This window comes from Chanodichthys erythropterus, chromosome 1 (assembly GCF_024489055.1).
Source record: "Chanodichthys erythropterus isolate Z2021 chromosome 1, ASM2448905v1, whole genome shotgun sequence".
Lineage (NCBI taxonomy): Eukaryota > Metazoa > Chordata > Actinopteri > Cypriniformes > Xenocyprididae > Chanodichthys > Chanodichthys erythropterus.
Window position 1 is genome coordinate 12,327,648 of NC_090221.1, and position 21,323 is coordinate 12,348,970.

At 38.2% G+C, this 21,323-nt stretch overlaps 1 protein-coding gene across 1 annotated transcript; it reads left to right on the forward strand.

The window, feature by feature from the left end:
• Positions 1–13,207: 13,207 nt before the first annotated feature.
• Positions 13,208–14,623, forward strand: LOC137030371 (paraneoplastic antigen Ma1 homolog). Its single transcript, XM_067400677.1, has one exon. The coding sequence runs from the start codon at positions 13,208–13,210 to the stop codon at positions 14,621–14,623; it is 1,416 nt and encodes a 471-aa protein (XP_067256778.1).
• Positions 14,624–21,323: the final 6,700 nt, after the last annotated feature.

Sequence of the window (21,323 nt, forward strand, 5' to 3'; positions counted from 1 at the left end):
AGAGTTTTAGAGATGACATCTCTGCCAAGAGAGGATAATCAACAACGATGGATGGAGGAAATTCTGTCTTCATTAGGGACTTTTTTTTTTTTTTTTTTTGGTGATAGAGCGCTTTGCTGAATGAATGTTCAAAAACTGAACTTACAACAGAAAGGGCAAGACTAGGTTTCCATGGCCCTATGGGATCCACCCTCAGGCAGATATGAATATGCAGGGATTATAATATTAGGGCTTTGATCTGTTTTTGTGGTCTGGTACAGTATCTCTTAAAAGCAAATCAGGGGCAGAGGGCTTGGATATGATGAAGGCAGATAATGATGGTTGATGGCTCTTAAGGACACAGTTGAAATGTCTTCTCAAAGAGGACTAAAGGAAAAGTGAACATAAGAACAGATGGGGTTTTGCGTAACTTGATTTCTTTTTTTCTTTTTTTCATGAAAGGTATGAAATGGGTTTGATTTAAAATTTTATATGAAAGAGATACAGTGTCCAAATGTTTCTCAACAACTTTCCATTGTAGGGTTGCTCCAATATCAAGGAAGAAAAGAGCAGTAAACCTTATACGCTTCATAAACCATATAAAATAGACTTCTAGTTTTATTCACTATTCCAAAATCTTTTCAAGCCCCACTGAAGTGTCTTGGAATGCGAAGCATTATTCAATGTGTTGACGTAATTTCAACTGAAACAGGGCGGGACATATCGAACAGCTCTGCCCCAAAATAGCCAATAGTGTTTTGTTTATATCACAGCTCGGCCATTAAGCTCAATAAAACTTTAGTTTCATTCACCATATAGAAACTAGAAAATGTGTGAACAAATGACTGATTTCAGTGGCAGATTCAACGTCTCTTTATAGAGGGTATGCACGTGACGTCACAGTGGACCGTTACGTCCGCGGTTACGCCTGCTGAGTGGCAAAAGACTGAGTGGCAGCATTGGTTTTTAGCGTGAATGTCGCGAAAAAACACACAAAACACATCCAAAACGGGAATGAGCTTTGTGATTGACTGTACAAATAGCTTTGACACAAAACCTGAGGTATATATTTAAAAACTGCAGAAAGCAACAGAAAAAAAGAAGCAAATGGATCACTGCAATTCACAGAAACAGCTGGACTCCAGCAGAGAAACATGGATTTGCAGTTATCATTTTGTGTCAAATTGTTGGATTTTGCGGTAAAATCATACCGTATATATTGCATTATTATACATTATGTTGACAACTCAATTAAATATTTTCCATCTTATATTCTGCATAATTGGGTGAGTAATTTTTAAATAAACAACACTGACAAAAACTATACTGTAAAACTATATATGTTTTAGGGTTGGACAATATGACGATATAACATTGATATAAGTGATTTAAGGGATTTAAACCTACCTATATTGTAGTTATATAAAATATTCACAGGCAGATTTGCTTTATGTATTTCCCGCTGTCGAAATCAGGCAAAAATAAATGTCAGGAAACACGATTCCTGGCTGCATGTCAATATCCATGGATTAGGTTTATTTGAAAAGTTGTAAGGAACACTTTCAATTCCAACCTTTAGTGTAATTCGTTAGTTTTACTCAGGTTTTCGCTGTTTCCCCTATTAAATCTAGTCACGTAGCAAGTTCTTTTGCCACTCAGTCCAGTTGAGGTAGCGTGCTTTTGGCGGGAAAGTGACGTCGATGCATACCCTCTGTTGTGTAGGAGGGGGATGGGACTTCAGATTCTAAAGAGCATTTGATTGGACAGAAGTTTTGATGAGAAGTTGAAGTGCGTGGTGATGTCATGAAAATCCATGATCCATTTTAGCGGAACAGAGAGATTGTAAGTTTTGAATGCTTATATCCCCTATATGCAAATTTTGTCATTGTTTTGGAACACCCCAGCATATTTAAGGCTAACATATTCATAATAAAGGCTAAAAAAATATATTTTGATTTCAGGGGGACTTTAAGTAAAAAAACAACAACAAAAGAAAGGGTTATAAATGACATAATAGTAAATTAATTTCTTTTAATTGGTAGGCAAGTGTTTGATCCATTGTATTGCTCAGGTAAGAAATGGCAAGAACTTAATTTGTAGGGCAAACCGATGTACAAGGGTCAGTGTTGTTAACTGAATCTATTAAAATAGTGTTTGTTAATTGAAATAAAGCTAAAATGAAATATAAATAAAAACTAATTATCCCAATTATTTCAGTTAAAAAGTACTTAAAAACTAATAAAAATGACAAAAGCAAATAAAAGAATTATTAAAAATAAAATCAAAACTAAAAATATATGGATAAAATCTATATTCAAGGTAATGATAAATATAATAAATAATACTAAAATAACACTGGGATGCTAACTATTGCTGCACAACTGTGACTAGATGCCCAAGAGGTGGATATTTATTTCACTGCAAAGGCCACAAGCTAAACTAACACGCTAATTGTAAGTGGCAGTTGCATACATAATGGGAAGGATTAGCTGTAAGAGCTAGTTATGACTGATTATTCTGTGATATCAGGCTCTGGAGACTTTGAGGATGGTGGGGATTTGCATAATGCAGAAAAAATACATTTTCAGAAGTTATAAGGAGTATGCAGTTACAGTCAAGCATGCAGTTTTAAAGTCCACAGCAGGTTCAAGGTTGCAGAATGATTGGTATAGAAGCTTATATTTGTAACTTATGTGGCAAATCAGCTAATTTAAGTCAATTATTACACTATTAATGTGATGCAGGTTGTTGTTTTTAGAAGAAAATGTTTTGATTATTCTTCCAGTTGTCAAAGCCTTAAATACAATTCTCAGTCTTTCTCTACTACCTAGCTGCACGGCAGCAATGCAATTCAATAATGAATAAGAAGGCTGTTTTGTGGATTTCTGAGTCCCATAAGTGTTTTCATCCAATCCACAAAAAACAAAAAACAAAAACAAAAAAACAATAGAGGGCCCTGAGGTAATCTAGAATGACCCCCATTGTGTTCATCAATAAAATGAAAGTTTATGTTTTCATTGTTGTGCAGCCCCACCTCAAGAACTAGCTTCTGCAGCCTCAAGAGATATTAACTTGTATGTTCAGCTGTTGAGAGACTTTGCTTGACAGACAAGGGAAGTGAAAAATAAAACTGTGTCATTAAGAATACAGTGAGATGTCAGAGTTTAATATGTCCTGAAGCCATGTCAAGGTAATGAGTGTAAACTGTGAACTGAGACAGACTTCCGAGTCTGTGGGGAAGGGGAATACTGTGCTTCTCCAGTTTTCATAAGACATGCGTGCTATGGCTTTTCTTTCCGTTTGCTGAAATGAAAGAAAAATGCTGTTTTTGTATTTTTTGAGTGTGTCAAAAAGAGAATCAGTGAGGAAAGTTGAGGACAAGATGGACAAGGAGGCCAGAAATGTTTTTTAAAAATTGCTTGCTAGGATCAGCAACAGAACAAAACAAAACAAGAAAAATACCAAATACCAGAATATGTTTTAGTTATAATTTTAATTTAATTTGATCTTTTAAACATCATACCATCTAGTAATATCATGTAGTTTGTTATTATAAGGTGAAATATAGTCGATATTAAACTGTGACGAGATTTCTTGTCTCGCAGTGAGGGTGAAATTAGCTTGAAATTAGTATGCCACCGCTACGTTTACATTACATTGTCCTTTTGCTTTATATATATATATATATATATATATATATATATATATATATATATATATATATATATATATATATATATATATAAACATTAATTCAGTTGGATAACGGTTGCTTCAATTGTAAACTATTGTAAACATCTGTTCTGGGGTGTGTTTCCCGAAAGCATCGTTAGTCAATGGTCGTAAGTTCCATTGAACTCTATTGGTAATGACGGAACTTGCGACCATAGTTTGCTTTGGGAAACGCACCCCTGTTCATCCATCACGAGCTGCAGTCGCACACAGTGAAGCAGGAATCACAGTTCACTGATCACGTGACGAGAGTAAGGTGAGATGACTGACAAGACGATGGCGGAGGATTCATTGCGCAGCAGAGCCTGAGCGTCTGATAAATGTCTTATCTTGTAGAATGCACACTCAGCACCCCTGCTCTCTATACACAGAGTATGTGCGATCGCAAATTCGAAATGATGTCTCCCAATATCAAATCTATCTTAGGCTTGGCTGTGTAGTTGTAACCAACTCTTAGCTCTGTTTGCACTTTGAATATTGAGAGAGAGTATACTTTGATTATAGTTGCACTTATTTTTTGCACTTAAAGGATTAGTCCACTTTTAAATACACTTTTCCTGATAAATTTACTCACCCCCATGTCATCCAAGATGTTCATGTCTTTCTTTCGTCAGTCGAAAAGAAATGAAGTTTTTTGATGAAAACATTCCAGGATTTTTTCTCCATATAGTGGATTTTAATGGCTACCAACAGGTTGAAGGTCCAAATTGCAGTTTCAGTGCAGCTTCAAAGGGCTTTAAACGATACCAGATGAGTAATAAGGGTCTTATCTAGTGAAACGATCGGTCATTTTTGAAAAAAATACAACCGTTTATGCTTTATAAACAAAATATCACCTTAAACGTACTTTCTATTTAAGCATTCCTCATAACGCTTACGCTGAATGTTCTACTCGTTCCCTATTCTACTTACGGAACGAACGTGGTGCCAGTTTTGTTTTTTTCCCGTAAGTTGAATAGGGAAGGAGTAGAACATTTAGCGTAAGCGTTATGAAGAATGCGGAAACGGAAAGTGCATTCAAGGCGATATTTTGTTTATAAAGCATAAACGGTTGTATTTTTTTCGAAAATGACCGATCATTTCACTAGATAAGACCCTTATTACTCATCTGGTATCGTTTAAAGCCCTTTGAAGCTGCACTGAAACTGCAATTTGGACCTTCAACCTGTTGGTAGCCATTGAAATCCACTATATGGAGAAAAATCCTGGAATGTTTTCATCAAAAACTTTCATTTCTTTTCGACTGACGAAAGAAAGACATGAACATCTTGGATGACATGGGGGTGAGTGTATTTAAAGTGTATTTAAAAATGGACTAATCCTTTAATAAGGCTAAGAAATAAAAACAGTATAAATAACAAAAATAAATAAAAAAAATTTCTCTGTTCAATTTGTAGAAAGGAGTTCAATTAGGAGGTCACACACATAATTCACGTAGAGTTACGTCTGAAGAGACTCAGGTGAAATCATACAGGGGAGAAGCCTTGTCTTGTCTCGTTCTCGTGAACCCAACCTCGTATCTCGTCTCTTGAGCTAAGTGTCTCGTCACACCCCTAGTTATTAGTTATTATAAGGTTTTTTGGATTGGCTGAGCATCTGGTTGGAGAATCCTTGGGTCTGTCAAGACTAAAAACCTCTTTAAAGTAACAAAGTACTGCAAGCTCAATAAACATTTAGGCAACAATTAAGCACATTAATTAATTACACACTAAGATAGCATCCGTATCACAGCTTATCAAAATGTGTTTTTGTCTAATAATTACCAAGAATAAGACAACTTTGTAAAACAAGAAACAAATGTGTAGTCTGGCAATGTGTACACCTCAGGCACACTAAATCTAGTTTAACACAGGAAATAGGATACTCCCATTTATTCTAATTTGGGCATTATGCCCATCCATCCCACCCCTTATCTCTCTACCTCTTTGTTTTTTTCACATTTTTCTGTCTGTCCAGTCCAGGCTTGTGTGATATTAGATGGAGAATCTCTGTTGGGTTCTGTGTCCATTTTCCTATAAATGGCTCGTGGCACTGAGTCTGACTGTGCGTAATGTCATAAGAGAGAGGGGAAAAAACACTTTATTGTTTTCCTTTAATCTCCTCATATTTGTTAGAGCTACTTCAAAAGGATTTTCAGTGGCTAATTTGATCCTTCCCTCAGTTTCAGTAACTGGCATGTTGTATAGATGAAAGAGAGTGAGGTAGAGTTAGTGACATCAACTTTGGACAACTGAGGACACAGATTACGCATACTCTGAATTAAAGTATATTAGTGCAGATTCTCAGATAAAAGGATCATAAATTCTAAAGTCTCAGTCTCTAAAAGCAGTACTAAGAGTGCAGTGATTCGTATCAAACGTAAAACTTGAAGATGCACCTCAGATGCAGATCAGATGATTCAGAAAACATTTTATCTGTTACTTATATACTTCCTAGTATTTGTTTTAAAGGTTCCCTCGAATGAAAAATTTAATTTATCTTGGCATAGTCAAATAACAAGAGTTCAGTACATGGAAATGACATACAGTGAGTCTCAAACACCATTGTTTCCTCCTTCTTATATAAATCTCATTTGTTTAAAAGACCTCCGAAGAACAGGTGAATCTCAACATAACACCGACTGTTACATAACAGTCGGGGTGTACGCCCCAATATTTGCATATACCAGCCCATGTTCCCAACATTATGTAAGGGATTAGACAAGGGCAGAACGTCTGGATGTGCACAGCAGAATTATCAGACTAGGTAAGCAAGCAAGAACAATAGCGAAAAATGGCAGATGGAGCGATAATAACTGACATGATCCATGATATCATGATATTTTTAGTGATATTTGTAAATTGTCTTTCTAAATGTTTCGTTAGCATGTTGCTAATACTGTTAAATGTGGTTAAAGTTACCATCGTTTCTTACTGTATTCACGGAGACAAGAGCCGTCGCTATTTTCATTTTTAATTAAACACTTGTAGTCTGTATAATTCATAAGCACAACTTCATTCTTTATAAATCTCTCCAACAGTTAGCCGTTAGCCACGGAGCACAGCCTCAAATCCATTCAGAATCAAATGTAAACAATATAACAGTTTACAATACTCACATAATCCGACGCATACATGACGAACACTTTGTAAAGATCCATTTGAGGGTTATATAAGCTGTGTAAACTTTATGCACTGTTCAAGGCAAGCGCAAGCTCTGTGGGCGTGGAGCACCAGATTTAAAGGGCCACACACCCTGAATCGGTTCATTTATAATGATGCCCCAAAATAGGCAGTTAAACAAATGAATTAAAAAAAAATCTATGGGGTATTTTGAGCTGAAACTTCACAGACACATTCAGGGGACACCTTAGACTTACATTACATCTTTTTTTTAAAAAAAGTTCTAGGGCACCTTTAATATTATCTTCTCATAATCTAGAATGTTGGTTTACATTCACTGTTCAATTCAACATTTTCTTTTTATTATTTAATCAATTTTACATTTTTATTTGGTTTTATCATAATAGCAGTGGCTGCAAAATGTGATGTTGTTCATATATTTAAGCATTTAGTTTGGTTAAGTGATTCTATTGCATTAGCCACATGTTAACCAAGTCTGGCTATACTAGAACTATCCAAAGGACTAAGTTGTATAATAATAATAATAATAATAATAATAACAATAATAATAATTATTATTATTATTATGTACTGTGGTAATCAACATTATGCCACAAATGCTGTCGCTTAACCTGTAATGAATATGGAACATTCCTCCACAGCAGCTCACATCGCCCACATTTTAAAATTTGTTCACTCGCATTGTCTGAATTTTCAGCATGAAAATCACGCATGACAGGTTATTAAAACTAAACAATGCATCTTTGCAATATTGCAATATTGTATTATGATCCGTTGGTTATTTTGTATTCAGAGGTTAGGTTCGTGTTTTAATTGTTTGAATGCCATGGAGGGAAAAATGCTTTCGGTTAGGTATCCAATTTTTTTTTTTTTTTTTTTTCTTCAGACAATGATGAAAATTACTGGTCTAACTATGCCACGTTGTCATAAATGAGCAGCAGATGCATCAATGATTTCAATAAAATCTAATCAGCAGTGCCTATTGAACTGTAGCCTTGAGTAAGCTGTAATTTTAAACTCCCAAATGCTGAATTCCAAATAAAGCCGGTGAAATCCAGGGGTATAGAATGTGTCTTTCCCACCAACCTATTCAAGTAATAAAACAGCAAATTGCATGGAAATAAGCCAATTATGACAATAAGAACCCCCCTCATACACACTTAATCCTGCTTGTCTTGGGGATAACATGTTTTTCTTTTTTTTTTTTTTTTTTCCTTAATACGGTCTAAACCAGTCATCTGTACATGCAGTAATTTCAATGGTTCTTTTAAAAAGGACTTTCTCTTAAAACACCTCACTGCCTAGTCCTGAAGCAATTTGTAGGCTGTCAATATATATTTGGGTTCAAGACATACGAAGACAGAGAAGGAGAAAGAGCAAGATCGAGTGAGTTAGAGAGACGGATGGATTGAGAGAAAGAGAAAGAGGAGGAAATTGAGATGTCCTTAAAGCATCACTGTCTGACCTTGATGGTCTACTTTTCAGTACATGTTACAATCTAGATAAGTTAAGTTCAAGGCTTGACATAAGCAAACTTCTTTGAGATTTAAATGAGTTGCCACAAGTGTTTACAGTGTCTGTGAGTTGCACCGTGGGTTGCCAACACATGTTTTGAGAGCAGACAAAACTGCTGAACCACATACAGAATGTGATGTCACATTTAAAATCAAGGGCATCAAGAAGAATCTTCTCAAGGTAAATTGCCATCCGCACCCTATTTCTTTTCTGCAATTTCCCTGTGAAACTGATAGGTTGTTTAATGAAAATGTAAAATGGCACTTGATTTCATTTAATGGCAAGACTGAAGACTGAAGACTGAGTAACGGCAGGAGTAATTTCATTTAAAAATATTAAAATAGAAAACAGATATAAATTGTAATAACATTTCATAATCATACTGGTTTTATTGCATTTTTGATCAAATAAATGCAGCCTTGTTAGAGACTTATTTCAAAGACGTTAAAAAAATTCTACCGACCCCAAACTTTCAAAGATCAGTATACCAAAATGCAGCACTGCCAAATGTAAATCAAAATTTTGCTAATAGATAACACGTTACCCTTTGTCAGAAGTTTCATACATCCTGTGGGGACTGTAACACATGTATACATCCTTTTAGTTTCATGCTTTTCCTGGGAATTGAACCCATGTCCTTGGCATTGCCAGCACCATGCTCTACTACTTGAGCAACAGAAACACATATTAAGCTATTAGATCGATATTGATTTCATTTCAACTTAAGAAAACTCTTACATATCCACTTGTATGCATTTGAAGAAAGTGCTTTTTGTGGTTTTTAAATTGAAAGCCCACCTCCGACAGATCACTTTTAGCTCCAATGTTAAACAGAGCTAAATCAATTGGTTCAATCTGTAGTCCTCAGTCAGCACTTGATTAATTGAGTGAGGCATGGAGGGCCAGGATAGGAACAAAAACATTCTGTTAGGGGTGCCCTGAGAAACAGGATTGAAAACCAGCGATCCACATCGACTAATGAGATGCATTTACTTCTCTTCCTATCCGGGGACTACAGAGGTCAAGTTGTTAAGACTACAATACCCAGATGGAAATTGCCTGGAGTGGACCCAAGGCAGCTGCTGATTGTTTGTAGTTGGCCTTAACCCTGACTCCAGTGCCAGCAGCCTCAGGTGTGTTTGTGTCAGAAGTCACGCACAGGGCAACAGTTCCGTATTGAGATGCCTGTCTTCGTGACCTCTGTGATTGTAATGATTTGTGAAGTTGTCAGGGTCACAGACATCACTCTGAGGTCAGTTGGATGTTCAAACAGTTGTTTTGATGATAAAAGTTGTGTTTTTGTGCTTAACAACACAGCTGTTTCCCACAACCATTTTTCCTGTTTCCAATCAGCTTTCAACAGATAACACAAACAACATTGGTGTGCTCCAGTTTCTTGTTTATTAACTGTTTATATCAGTGTTTTTTTTTTTTTGTCATGTGGATTAAACATGCATATGTGTTTTTGTAAGTCTTTACTTGCTGTTTTTCAGTCACATGGTCTTAAAGAAAGAAATGGCTTAATGCTAGCCTACTTAATCCACAGGATGCCATTATGCACGGTGGCTGAATGCCAGCTGAAGGGAAAGGGGTGGTGAATGCTATCTAATGTGCAGGATTTTCTTTAGATTAACTGTTTGTACATAGGAGAGTTTAATCCCGCTTTTGCTTGGGCAACAGACAGAGCGAGCTAGTGATGTAATACTGTTTGTGTATTCATCCTGACTGCTTGTAGATGTTCTGCTTTGTTGTTTTTAAAAAAAAAAAAAAAAAAAATGCAGTTGATGATTGTTTACTGTGGTAAATTATATTAAATAATTAGACTAGGATAAATGACTTAATAGCAAAAACGTACACTGAAACTTCCATTGTGTTTCACTTTGTAAAACAAATGTAAAAAGTGTCTCTTAAATCATCCTACATGATACTTGATTTTGGTTTTTCCATATTTTATTTATAATCTTTGATATATAGGCTACACAAAACAGATTTGAGCATCTATGACTTTAATGCTAAGCTTACATTTTTCTTCTCCAATGTTGGATTTGAAGCTGCATGGTGGTGGAACTGTGCTGATCAGAATTCACATACCACATTTTTATTGCAAATGTTAAAGAGAGAGTGCCAAACAAATAAGCCGATCGACAAGAAAGGCGAGATGTTATGCCCTCAAAATAAGCGTCGACATGCTCATTGAAATGCAGGCAGCTTTTAAAGACCAGCTTTGATTCAAACACTAGATTTAGCACTCAGTTTTGTGCATGGTGGTTATGAAACCATGGCTGAACAGTTCTATGGGCTTTTTAGACAGCTTTAAAATCGTTTTAGTTTAAAAGATATGACTTATTAGTGTTTAAATTGTACAGCAAAATGAACAAATTAAATTACTTTACAATCCTTAAATGTAATTATTGTACTCTGGGGCTATTCATACAGAATGCAGGGAACAGAAAAGGCAAGGAAAGCTGAACTTTAGCTTGAGCGCTGCATTTTTAGAATGCTGTGTCATGAGCAAACTCTGCAAAAGACATGTGCATGTTCACATAGAAAACAATTGAAAAGCACCACAGTGCTTTCTATTCCACAGTGGTATGGTCCCTTTTGGAAAAATGTGATATGCAAGCATTTGCATTTTTTTTTAATTTGAGTGCCATTTTTTTAGAGCACCGTGTTGTGCAAGACTCTGTAAAACGTGAGACGAGCACTATGATGCCCATTGAGTGCATGTTTACATTGAAAAACAATGAAAAAGTAGTACAGTTGCATGAAAAACAATGGAAAATAGCACAGTAGAATGCAAAAATGTGTTCTGTGCAAACGGCCCTTTAGTGTATTTTTTTAAGGTTTTGCTCTTGTATGGTCCTACCACAGATCTGCGAAAGGCCAACTAACTGATGAGGGTCATGTAGCAGTATGATTTGTCTTAAAGGGATAGTTCACCCAAAAATGAAAATTATCCCATGATTTACTCACCCTCAAGCCACCCTAGGTGTATATGACTATCTTCTTTCAGACGAACACAATCGGACATATATTTAAAAATATCCTTAGCCCTCCAAGGTTTTAAATAAAGTTCTAAATATGAATATTTTTTCTTATAAAAATGCATTGTTTTGCTTCAGAAGGCCTATATTAACTCACTGGAGTCATATGGATTGCTTTTATTATGGATGGATGCATTATTTTTGACTTCATAACGCAGCCCCCCATTCACAATCATTATAAACCTTGCAGGACTATAAGGAGATTTTCTAAATATATCTCTGATTGTGTTCATCTGAAAGAAGATATTCATATACACCTAGGATGGGATCATGGGATAATTTTTGGGTGAACTATCCCTTTAACTACTGTAACACACTCACTTTCTTAGAAAATGTATATATTGAGAGTTCTTTATTGTTTATATTTGTATTTCATTTTTTTTCTCCAGGATATTTAATGTAAATAATTTTTTTTTGTGTGGTGGTATTGTATTTTATTTATATACATATTGTGAAAATAAATCCTAAAATTTAAGCCAATCAAAACTTTCTCTAAGTTGGAGTGACGGACTGTGATGGTCCAATGAGAACTCAGCCTGGGGGAAGTGGGAAGGAAGGAATCGTTCATGCACGCAGAGACTGATGACGCAGAGAGAAAAATAAGCCGACTAACATCGCTTAGCTTGGCCAAATCAATGCCAACGGTGTTCAGGTAGTGTTTTTATTGTGAGTCATCGATTGTCATGTCGTGCAGGTGTCTGACAACGTGACGGGATGGTTCATCATTGAAAAGCGCCTGGAAAAGTGTTCGGGACGTGGCTGTGACAGGAGTGACGCACTACAGGAATTCCCTTGTTCACAGTTCTCTAGCGCGAACTGCGATTTCTTGCAACTGGGGATGTGTTCTGCAGCACTGTCATCGCGGCATGGAAGTTTCTGCCGATAGAGGAAAAAAAAAACATCGCATTGCTGTGTAACAGGTCGTGAGTAACGTGTTTAAGATCTGAATCCATTTACTGTTCCGAGAAGTTGAAATACTAAAAGTGCACCAACGTATGGGCCCCAACGAGTGATAAACACCTGGGTATTTCACTATTGGTGACATTTACGGGGATTTGACTAACCTATTGATTGGTTATTTCTTTGTGAACTGCTCATTTCATTTCATTCGAGTTAAGTTGTATTGTGAATCATTTAACCGAACTGAATGTTCAAGTGAGTCATTCTGTTATCTCATGTAAGTTCCCAAATTTTAACTTAACTGTCTAATTTACTGATTTGTGGTGAATTCCGAGTCAGTGATATTTTCAGCTGTTTACGTTAAGTTAAAAAGAATACTGGTTACTAAATAGCGAACCAGTTCAAGTGAGTGTTGTGCTCACAGCAAGTTAAATGGTAATTTGATTGGTGGTAGAAAAAAAAAGAAACAGACAGTAATTTCATTTGGGTGAAAAGGGAAAAATCTTTATTTTGTATTTCATACATATAATTACAGAAAAGGGTTTTATTTATTTTTGAATTATTTGATTTTTCATATTCTTTATTTTATTTCTGTAAATAAATAATTGTTGTCAGATACATATTTCCTGAGATACAATTTCTTCCCTGATAGTCTTAGTGTTAATAAAGGAGGCACTGCTATAATTATTCATACTGCTTTTGAGTTTAACTGTACTAGTAACCACGCTTGAAAATTCAGTGTATTTCTCCATCTAAAAGCTGGGAAACCAGGTTCCTGTGCGCCAAGTGATATCAAATAGTATTTTTTTTTAAAAAAAAGGGTTACATTTTGGAGGCACTGCTGGGATCCATTTCCCTGTGTGGTTGACTGTTTTAGTTTTGTTCGTTTATTGCAGTGTTTGGGAATTGGGTGTTATGGATCTCTCTAAAGTCGCTGAGTGGAGTCGTCAGGCCCAGGTTAGTCCTGCTAACTGTGTCATACTTACTGGTGTTCCTTTAGATGTGCAGGATGAGACCATCTTGGAAGTGTTAAACACAGTGAAAGCTTTCGGACGTACCAAAATACGCGGACGGCGGGGTGATAAAGAGGGAATGAGCTTGTTTGTGTTGATTGAAATTAGTGGTGAGCTTGACCCTAGCACTCTACCTCCTGAAGTAGGCCTTTCTGGGGTAGTGGGGCCTTGGGGGGTGCATACTCCTGGATCTAAAATTGTAGACCCAGATGCAGAAGAAGCAACTTTTAGGGAGAAGCTGATGCATCTGATGCAACAGGAGGGAAAGTCAGTGGGTGATGTGAGATCTCTTCTTGCACCAGAACAGCCACCTAATATTGATGTGAATTTAAACTTGGTGAATGCCATTGACCGTCTAGTTGATAAGTGTACACAGGGCGCTAGTGATCCTCTTACTTACAGGAAACTGAGAGTGTTCTCAGGGGTGCAACCTGTTCCGCCTGGGGAAGAGGATTATGATTCCTGGATGGAACAGGCAGCTCAGATGATTGGTGAGTGGCAATGTGCTGAGCCTGTCAAGAGACAGCGCATTGTGGAAAGTTTGAAAGGGCCTGCTGCTGACATAGTCAGATTTTTGAAGGTGAGCAGTCCGGCTTCAACTGCTGCTGACTATCTCAGGGCTCTTGATACTGCATATGGTAGTACAGAGAGTGAGTCAGATCTTATGGTGAAGTTTGGCAGTACTTACCAAGAGCCAGGTGAGAAACTCTCTACTTTTCTGTACAGACTTGATAAGATCCTTCATCGTATCTTTCTGAAAGGAGGAGTTAGATCAGAAGACTTGAATAGAAGACGGATGGAGCAGGTCATAAAAGGTGCTCTTACTACTGATATGGTAGCCATGAGGCTGAGAGTGACTTACAGTTTGCGTGATCCTCCTAATTTTTCTGAACTGCTTCGAGAAGTCAGGGAGGAAGAGAACTGGATTAGTGCTAGAGATGGGCCCAAAGTTGGGGTGGCTGCTGCTATGGCTGTACCTCAAGTAACCTCCTCAGAGAAGGAGATAGATAGCCTGAAACGTGATATGAAAGAATTGTCAACTCAAGTGAGTAAACTGCTGAAAATTGTCACTGCCGCTTCCGTTCCAGAATCCCCTTCAAAGAAAACTGGTCTTGTGGTGGAATCTGATGCCAAAGTTAGGGATGCTGTGGTTAAGAAAGACCATGTTATGCCAGTTAAGCCAGACATTTTCTGCTACAAATGTGGTGAAGATGGACATACTAGAAGAGAATGCACAGGTGAAGAAAACCTGAGGAAGGTTAATCAGAAGCTCATTAAGCAGAGTCGCATGGCGGGAAACTCCAGAGGGGTTCTGTGAAGGAACGGCACCGGGCTCCGTTGGAAATGCGTTCCAACTCTTTTCTTTCTGAAGGTCAATGTTCTTATGTTCTTCCTTCTGGATTAGTAGGTCCAACATCTGAAGTTCCTGTGCAAATAGAGGGGGTCTATGCCAAAGCATTATTGGATAGTGGGTCACAGGTTACTATCTTGTACAGAAATTTCTACAATACCTACTTGGCACATTTACCTTTGAAGCCTGTGGAAAACTTGGAAATTTGGGGTTTAAGCTCTCATAAGTACCCTTATGATGGTTACTTGCCCATTCGTCTTGAATTTACAGAAGGTGTTGTTGGAGTACCTCAAACAGTTGATACTCTTGCTTTGGTTTGTCCTGATCCAAAGCCAGACCAGCACATAGCAATCCTAGTTGGGACAAATACTTCCTTGATCAGACAGTTGTTCAATGCTTGCAAGGAGAAGGCTGGAGAAAACTTCATGAGTGTTTTGACTGTTCATCCAGTGGTTAAAGCAGCCTATGAGTATATTCAGGATTCAATTGGAGTGACTGCTTGTTCAGATAAACCTGGAGTGGTATGGTTTATCCAGCACAAACCAATTACTTTGGGTCCTGGGGAAATTCGTCAGATTCATGGAAAGCCAAAGCTTTTTAGTGAGTTGTTTGATAAGCATGTTCTCATTGACCAGGCAACTGATTCCATGGCTCCTGAGGAATTGTTGGTGCGGCCTGAATTGCAGCCTTCTTCAGCTGTGTCAAACCGAATGGTGACTGTAACGGTGAAGAACATGTCTAGTAAGGAAGTACTTTTGAAGCGTGGTACTCCTATTGCTCATATCTTTCAGGTAGATGTTGTACCTCAGCTGACTACCCAAAATGACATGTCCGTGCCAAATATTTCTTTGTCTCCTGATTCTTTTGACTTTGGTAGCTCTCCAATTCCTGAGGAAGCTAAACAACGTTTGATCAAAAAGCTTATGGAGAAGTCAGATGTTTTTTCTGCTCATGAATGGGATGTGGGATGTTCCAAAAGCACAGTTCATGAGATCAGATTATCTGATCCCACACCTTTTCGGGAACGGTCACGCAGATTGGCTCCGAAAGATTTGGAAGATGTTCGGAAACATTTGCTTGGACTTCAGAAATGCGGCATAATCTCAGAGTCCAAAAGCCCTTATGCATCACCAATTGTAGTGGTACGGAAAAAATCTGGAAGTGTGAGAATGTGTGTAGATTATCGTACCCTCAATCGCAGAACGATACCTGATCAGTACACAGTTCCAAAAATTGAGGATGCTTTACACTGTCTATCGGGTAGCAAATGGTTTTCCGTGCTTGACTTGAGAAGCGGATACTACCAAATTCCTATGAGTAAGGATGACAAAGAGAAAACGGCATTCATTTGCCCGTTAGGGTTTTTTGAATTTGAAAGGATGCCTCAAGGGATTTCTGGAGCACCAGCTACATTTCAGAGAGTCATGGAAAGAACAGTTGGTGACATGAATTTCCTGGAGGTATTGGTGTATCTTGATGACCTGATCATTTTTGGCAAAACCATAGAGGAACATGAAGAAAGGTTGCTCAAGGTTCTCGACAGATTGAGGGAAGAGGGTTTAAAACTATCCCTTGATAAATGTCAATTCTGCAGAACTTCTGTTACCTATGTGGGTCACATTGTTTCACAAGAAGGAATTGCAACTGATCCGTCAAAGGTGGAAGCAGTGGTTACCTGGCCGAGACCTAAAACCATAACAGAGTTAAGATCCTTCTTGGGTTTCTGTGGCTATTACAGACGATTTGTAAAGGGTTATTCAAGCTTATGCCGTCCTTTGAATCAGCTGCTCAAAGGCTATCAGCCACATTCCCAACAGAAGGAGAAGCCAGCAAAAACCTCAGCTACTGAGTACTTCAAGCGAAATGATCCTTTTGAGTCAAGGTGGGATGATAGTTGTGAGAGAGCATTCCAAGAGCTGAAACTCAGCCTGACACAAGCTCCAGTACTGGCTTTTGCGGATCCACAACTACCATATGTGCTTCATGTGGACGCTAGTCTGGATGGACTAGGAGGTGTTTTGTACCAGCAGCATGCTGAGGGATTGCGTCCTGTCGCATTTATCAGTCGTAGCCTTTCACCATCTGAGAAGAATTATCCAGCTCACAAGCTGGAGTTCTTAGCTCTTAAATGGGCTGTGGTTGATAAATTGCATGAATACCTTTATGGTGCTACGTTTGAAGTGAGAACTGACAACAATCCTTTGACCTATATCTTAGTATCTGCAAAATTGGATGCTACAGGTCACCGATGGTTGTCGGCGTTGTCTACCTATACTTTTAGTCTTAAGTATAGGCCAGGTAGAAAAAACGTGGATGCAGATTCTTTGTCTAGACGGCCCCACTTCGATATGACACCTGATGAGGATTGGCAGGAAATTTCGGCCCCTGGAGTTCGTTCTATGTGTCAGTCTGTGTTCACACACCCACACTTGGAGACCCTTGATGCACTGCCTGGGCCCAATTCCCCTCATGTTGATGTTTCAAGAGTTCTTGGCAGTGTTGTTTCTGTTACTCAGAGTGAGCCGAGGAATTCTGACTCTGAAATGAGGGAGGCTCAGGAAAATGATCCTTGTTTGAGTAGAGTATTACTAGCCATTAGTCAAAAACAACCCCCCAGTTCTGTTAATTTTGACCATCCTGACCTTAAGGTTCTGAAAAGACAGTGGGGAAATTTGGTAGTTGATAAGGGTTTGTTGTTTAGAGTGGTTACTTCCAACAAGCAAGAAAAACGACAACTTGTACTTCCTAGTGCACTTCGCAGTTCAGTGCTGACATCGCTCCATGACCAGAGTGGACATTTCGGGTTTGATAAGACATATGCTCTTATCAAAGATAGATTCTTTTGGCCTGACATGAAAGCTGAGGTTGAGAGGTATTGCAAATCCTGTGAGCGTTGCATTGTAAGGAAAACGTTGCCCCAAAGAATGCTCCCATGTGTCATATGCAGAGCTCTAGTCCTCTTGACCTAGTATGTATTGACTTCCTTACTATTGAGCCTGACAGCCGTAATGTGTGCAATGTGCTAGTGGTTACGGACCATTTTACGCGCTATGCACAAGCTTTTCCCACCAAGGACCAGAAGGCCTTGACGGTGGCACGGACTCTATGTGAAAAGTACTTTGTCCATTATGGACTGCCTAATCGAATTCATTCAGATCAAGGCAGAGATTTTGAAAGTCGATTGATCAGGGACATGTTAAGTGTGTTGGGCATTAAAAAATCTCGTACCTCCCCATACCATCCTCAGGGAGATCCCCAACCTGAGAGATTCAATCGCACTCTTCTGAATATGTTAGGCACATTAGACCCACAACAAAAGTCAAAATGGAGTCAGTTCATCCCACAGCTTGTACACGCTTACAATTGTACACACACAACGAGTCTACAGGATATTATCCATATTTTCTTATGTTTGGCAGGGAGCCAAAATTGCCCATCGATATCTGCTTTGGGGTTTCTGATGAGGAAGGCTCTGTGTCACCTTTCAGTTATGTAAAGAATCTCAATAAAGATCTAAAGATTGCTTACGAGTTGGCAGCTGCATCTGCTGGCAAAAGGAATCAGAGCAACAAGAGAAGGTATGATAAGGAGGTACGTGATTGTGAGTTGTGTCCAGGAGATAGGGTTTTCATCAGAAACCTGGGCCTAAAAGGAAAGCATAAACTTGCTGATCGTTGGAGTTCTGTTGTCTATGTTGTAGAAAAACAGTTGCCACATTTGCCAGTCTACCAATTGGTTCCTGAATGTAAGGGGCCAAAGAAGGTCTTGCACAGGAATCATATTCTGCCTATAAAATCTCAAGTTAGGTTAAGGCAGGAAAATGAAGAACTTTCAGTTCAACGTACTCCCAGAGCGAGCAAACGCTTGAAAGAGAACGAAAAGAAGTCACAGTTGACTGAGACTACTGTAGGAATGTCACAAGATGCTTGTTTTTCTGATTCAGACTCAGAGTCTGTTCTTTGGCCATGTGTGATTCGTGACCCTACACCTGTTGAGATAGGGAGGCCTAAGATTCAGGATGTCAGCGTAGTGGATGAAGTTTTGCCAGAACAAGTTGATGCTGACAGTGTTCCACGTGAGGTTAGTGACAGTGACTTTGTTGATCATGAGGTGGTAGAAGCTGTTCCTGAAGGAAAGGATGTCCAGGACAGTAATACGCAAAGAGGTATCACAACTGAATATGATCCTGAGATTTGTTCTGAGACAAGGACTCATAGTCCGTTAAGAAGATCAGAAAGAGACCGAAAACCTCCCAATAGGTTTACCTATCCACAGTTGGGAATACCCAGTAAAGAAGCGGTGGTAGTTTCTAAATATGGGGAAGTATATTTTCCTGAAGTGAAAAGTGCGTGTCAAATGTGGTGGTGTAATCCCCATGCTATGTGTAAGTTGTGCTTGATGACAGTAAAAATTTTGCCATGTTTTGTTCCTAGATTGTAAAGGAGCGAATGAAAAACAACATTTTAAGTTTCTAGCATGGGGACATGCTATTATTTCAGTGGGGGGAGGGTGTAACACACTCACTTTCTTAGAAAATGTATATATTGAGAGTTCTTTATTGTTTATATTTGTATTTCATTTTTTTTCTCCAGGATATTTAATGTAAATAATTTTTTTTTGTGTGGTGGTATTGTATTTTATTTATATACATATTGTGAAAATAAATCCTAAAATTTAAGCCAATCAAAACTTTCTCTAAGTTGGAGTGACGGACTGTGATGGTCCAATGAGAACTCAGCCTGGGGGAAGTGGGAAGGAAGGAATCGTTCATGCACGCAGAGACTGATGACGCAGAGAGAAAAATAAGCCGACTAACATCGCTTAGCTTGGCCAAATCAATGCCAACGGTGTTCAGGTAGTGTTTTTATTGTGAGTCATCGATTGTCATGTCGTGCAGGTGTCTGACAACGTGACGGGATGGTTCATCATTGAAAAGCGCCTGGAAAAGTGTTCGGGACGTGGCTGTGACAGGAGTGACGCACTACAGGAATTCCCTTGTTCACAGTTCTCTAGCGCGAACTGCGATTTCTTGCAACTGGGGATGTGTTCTGCAGCACTGTCATCGCGGCATGGAAGTTTCTGCCGATAGAGGAAAAAAAAACATCGCATTGCTGTGTAACAGGTCGTGAGTAACGTGTTTAAGATCTGAATCCATTTACTGTTCCGAGAAGTTGAAATACTAAAAGTGCACCAACGTATGGGCCCCAACGAGTGATAAACACCTGGGTATTTCACTATTGGTGACATTTACGGGGATTTGACTAACCTATTGATTGGTTATTTCTTTGTGAACTGCTCATTTCATTTCATTCGAGTTAAGTTGTATTGTGAATCATTTAACCGAACTGAATGTTCAAGTGAGTCATTCTGTTATCTCATGTAAGTTCCCAAATTTTAACTTAACTGTCTAATTTACTGATTTGTGGTGAATTCCGAGTCAGTGATATTTTCAGCTGTTTACGTTAAGTTAAAAAGAATACTGGTTACTAAATAGCGAACCAGTTCAAGTGAGTGTTGTGCTCACAGCAAGTTAAATGGTAATTTGATTGGTGGTAGAAAAAAAAAAAGAAACAGACAGTAATTTCATTTGGGTGAAAAGGGAAAAATCTTTATTTTGTATTTCATACATATAATTACAGAAAAGGGTTTTATTTATTTTTGAATTATTTGATTTTTCATATTCTTTATTTTATTTCTGTAAATAAATAATTGTTGTCAGATACATATTTCCTGAGATACAATTTCTTCCCTGATAGTCTTAGTGTTAATAAAGGAGGCACTTCTATAATTATTCATACTGCTTTTGAGTTTAACTGTACTAGTAACCACGCTTGAAAATTCAGTGTATTTCTCCATCTAAAAGCTGGGAAACCAGGTTCCTGTGCGCCAAGTGATATCAAATAGTATTTTTTTTAAAAAAAAAGGGTTACACTACTGTTAAATAGATGTTAATCAAAATATGGCATTATGTCACATGGGTTGTGCTTAAGGTTGTAACATCAGTTTGCTCAGTGCTGAAAAGAATTAGCAAGATGGTGGTCATTTGAGTTCTGATTTGATCCAAGGTGGCATGAAATGTTTGAGAAGTGCTCAATTCATGCACTAAAGCAGATTACAAGGGTTTCTATTTTGAGTTTATGTAGATATTAAAATATGGTCCCTCTGTATACCCTCACATCATGTTTACTTCATGTTAGGCATGAACTTCATACTTCACCATGACCTAGATCTCATCACATGTGGAAGTCCCTTGAGAGAAGAATCCAGAGTAATAGCTCTCACTCTATCCCAACATCTCTCTTTTTCTGCTTTTCCTTTCATTTCTTCGTTCACAATCTCCAAATCAGATTACTGATGGCATATGCTGCAGCCATTAAGGTCACACACACGGCCTGAGGGTCCGTATGCCACCAGAACAGCCGTCTGGAGAACAAGTGCGCACACACACGAGACAGTACACATCCCCCCCATCTGCTTGAGCATGTTCAGTCAATCAGAAAAGCATTACACTCCTTGATTTACATGATACTGCTCAGGGTAAGTATTATGAGAGAAGAAAAGATAAAAAAGAATTACATTTTATGATCGTAAGCCCTTGTTTTGACTAACAGGACTAGGTTTACTTGTAATGCCGGTGGATAAGAGTTTTGAGATTCAGGATTGTGTG

Bases quoted from the DNA above. Each gene is read 5' to 3' on its own strand.
- LOC137030371 (XM_067400677.1), top strand. From the start codon at position 13,208: ATGGATCTCTCTAAAGTCGCTGAGTGGAGTCGTCAGGCCCAGGTTAGT.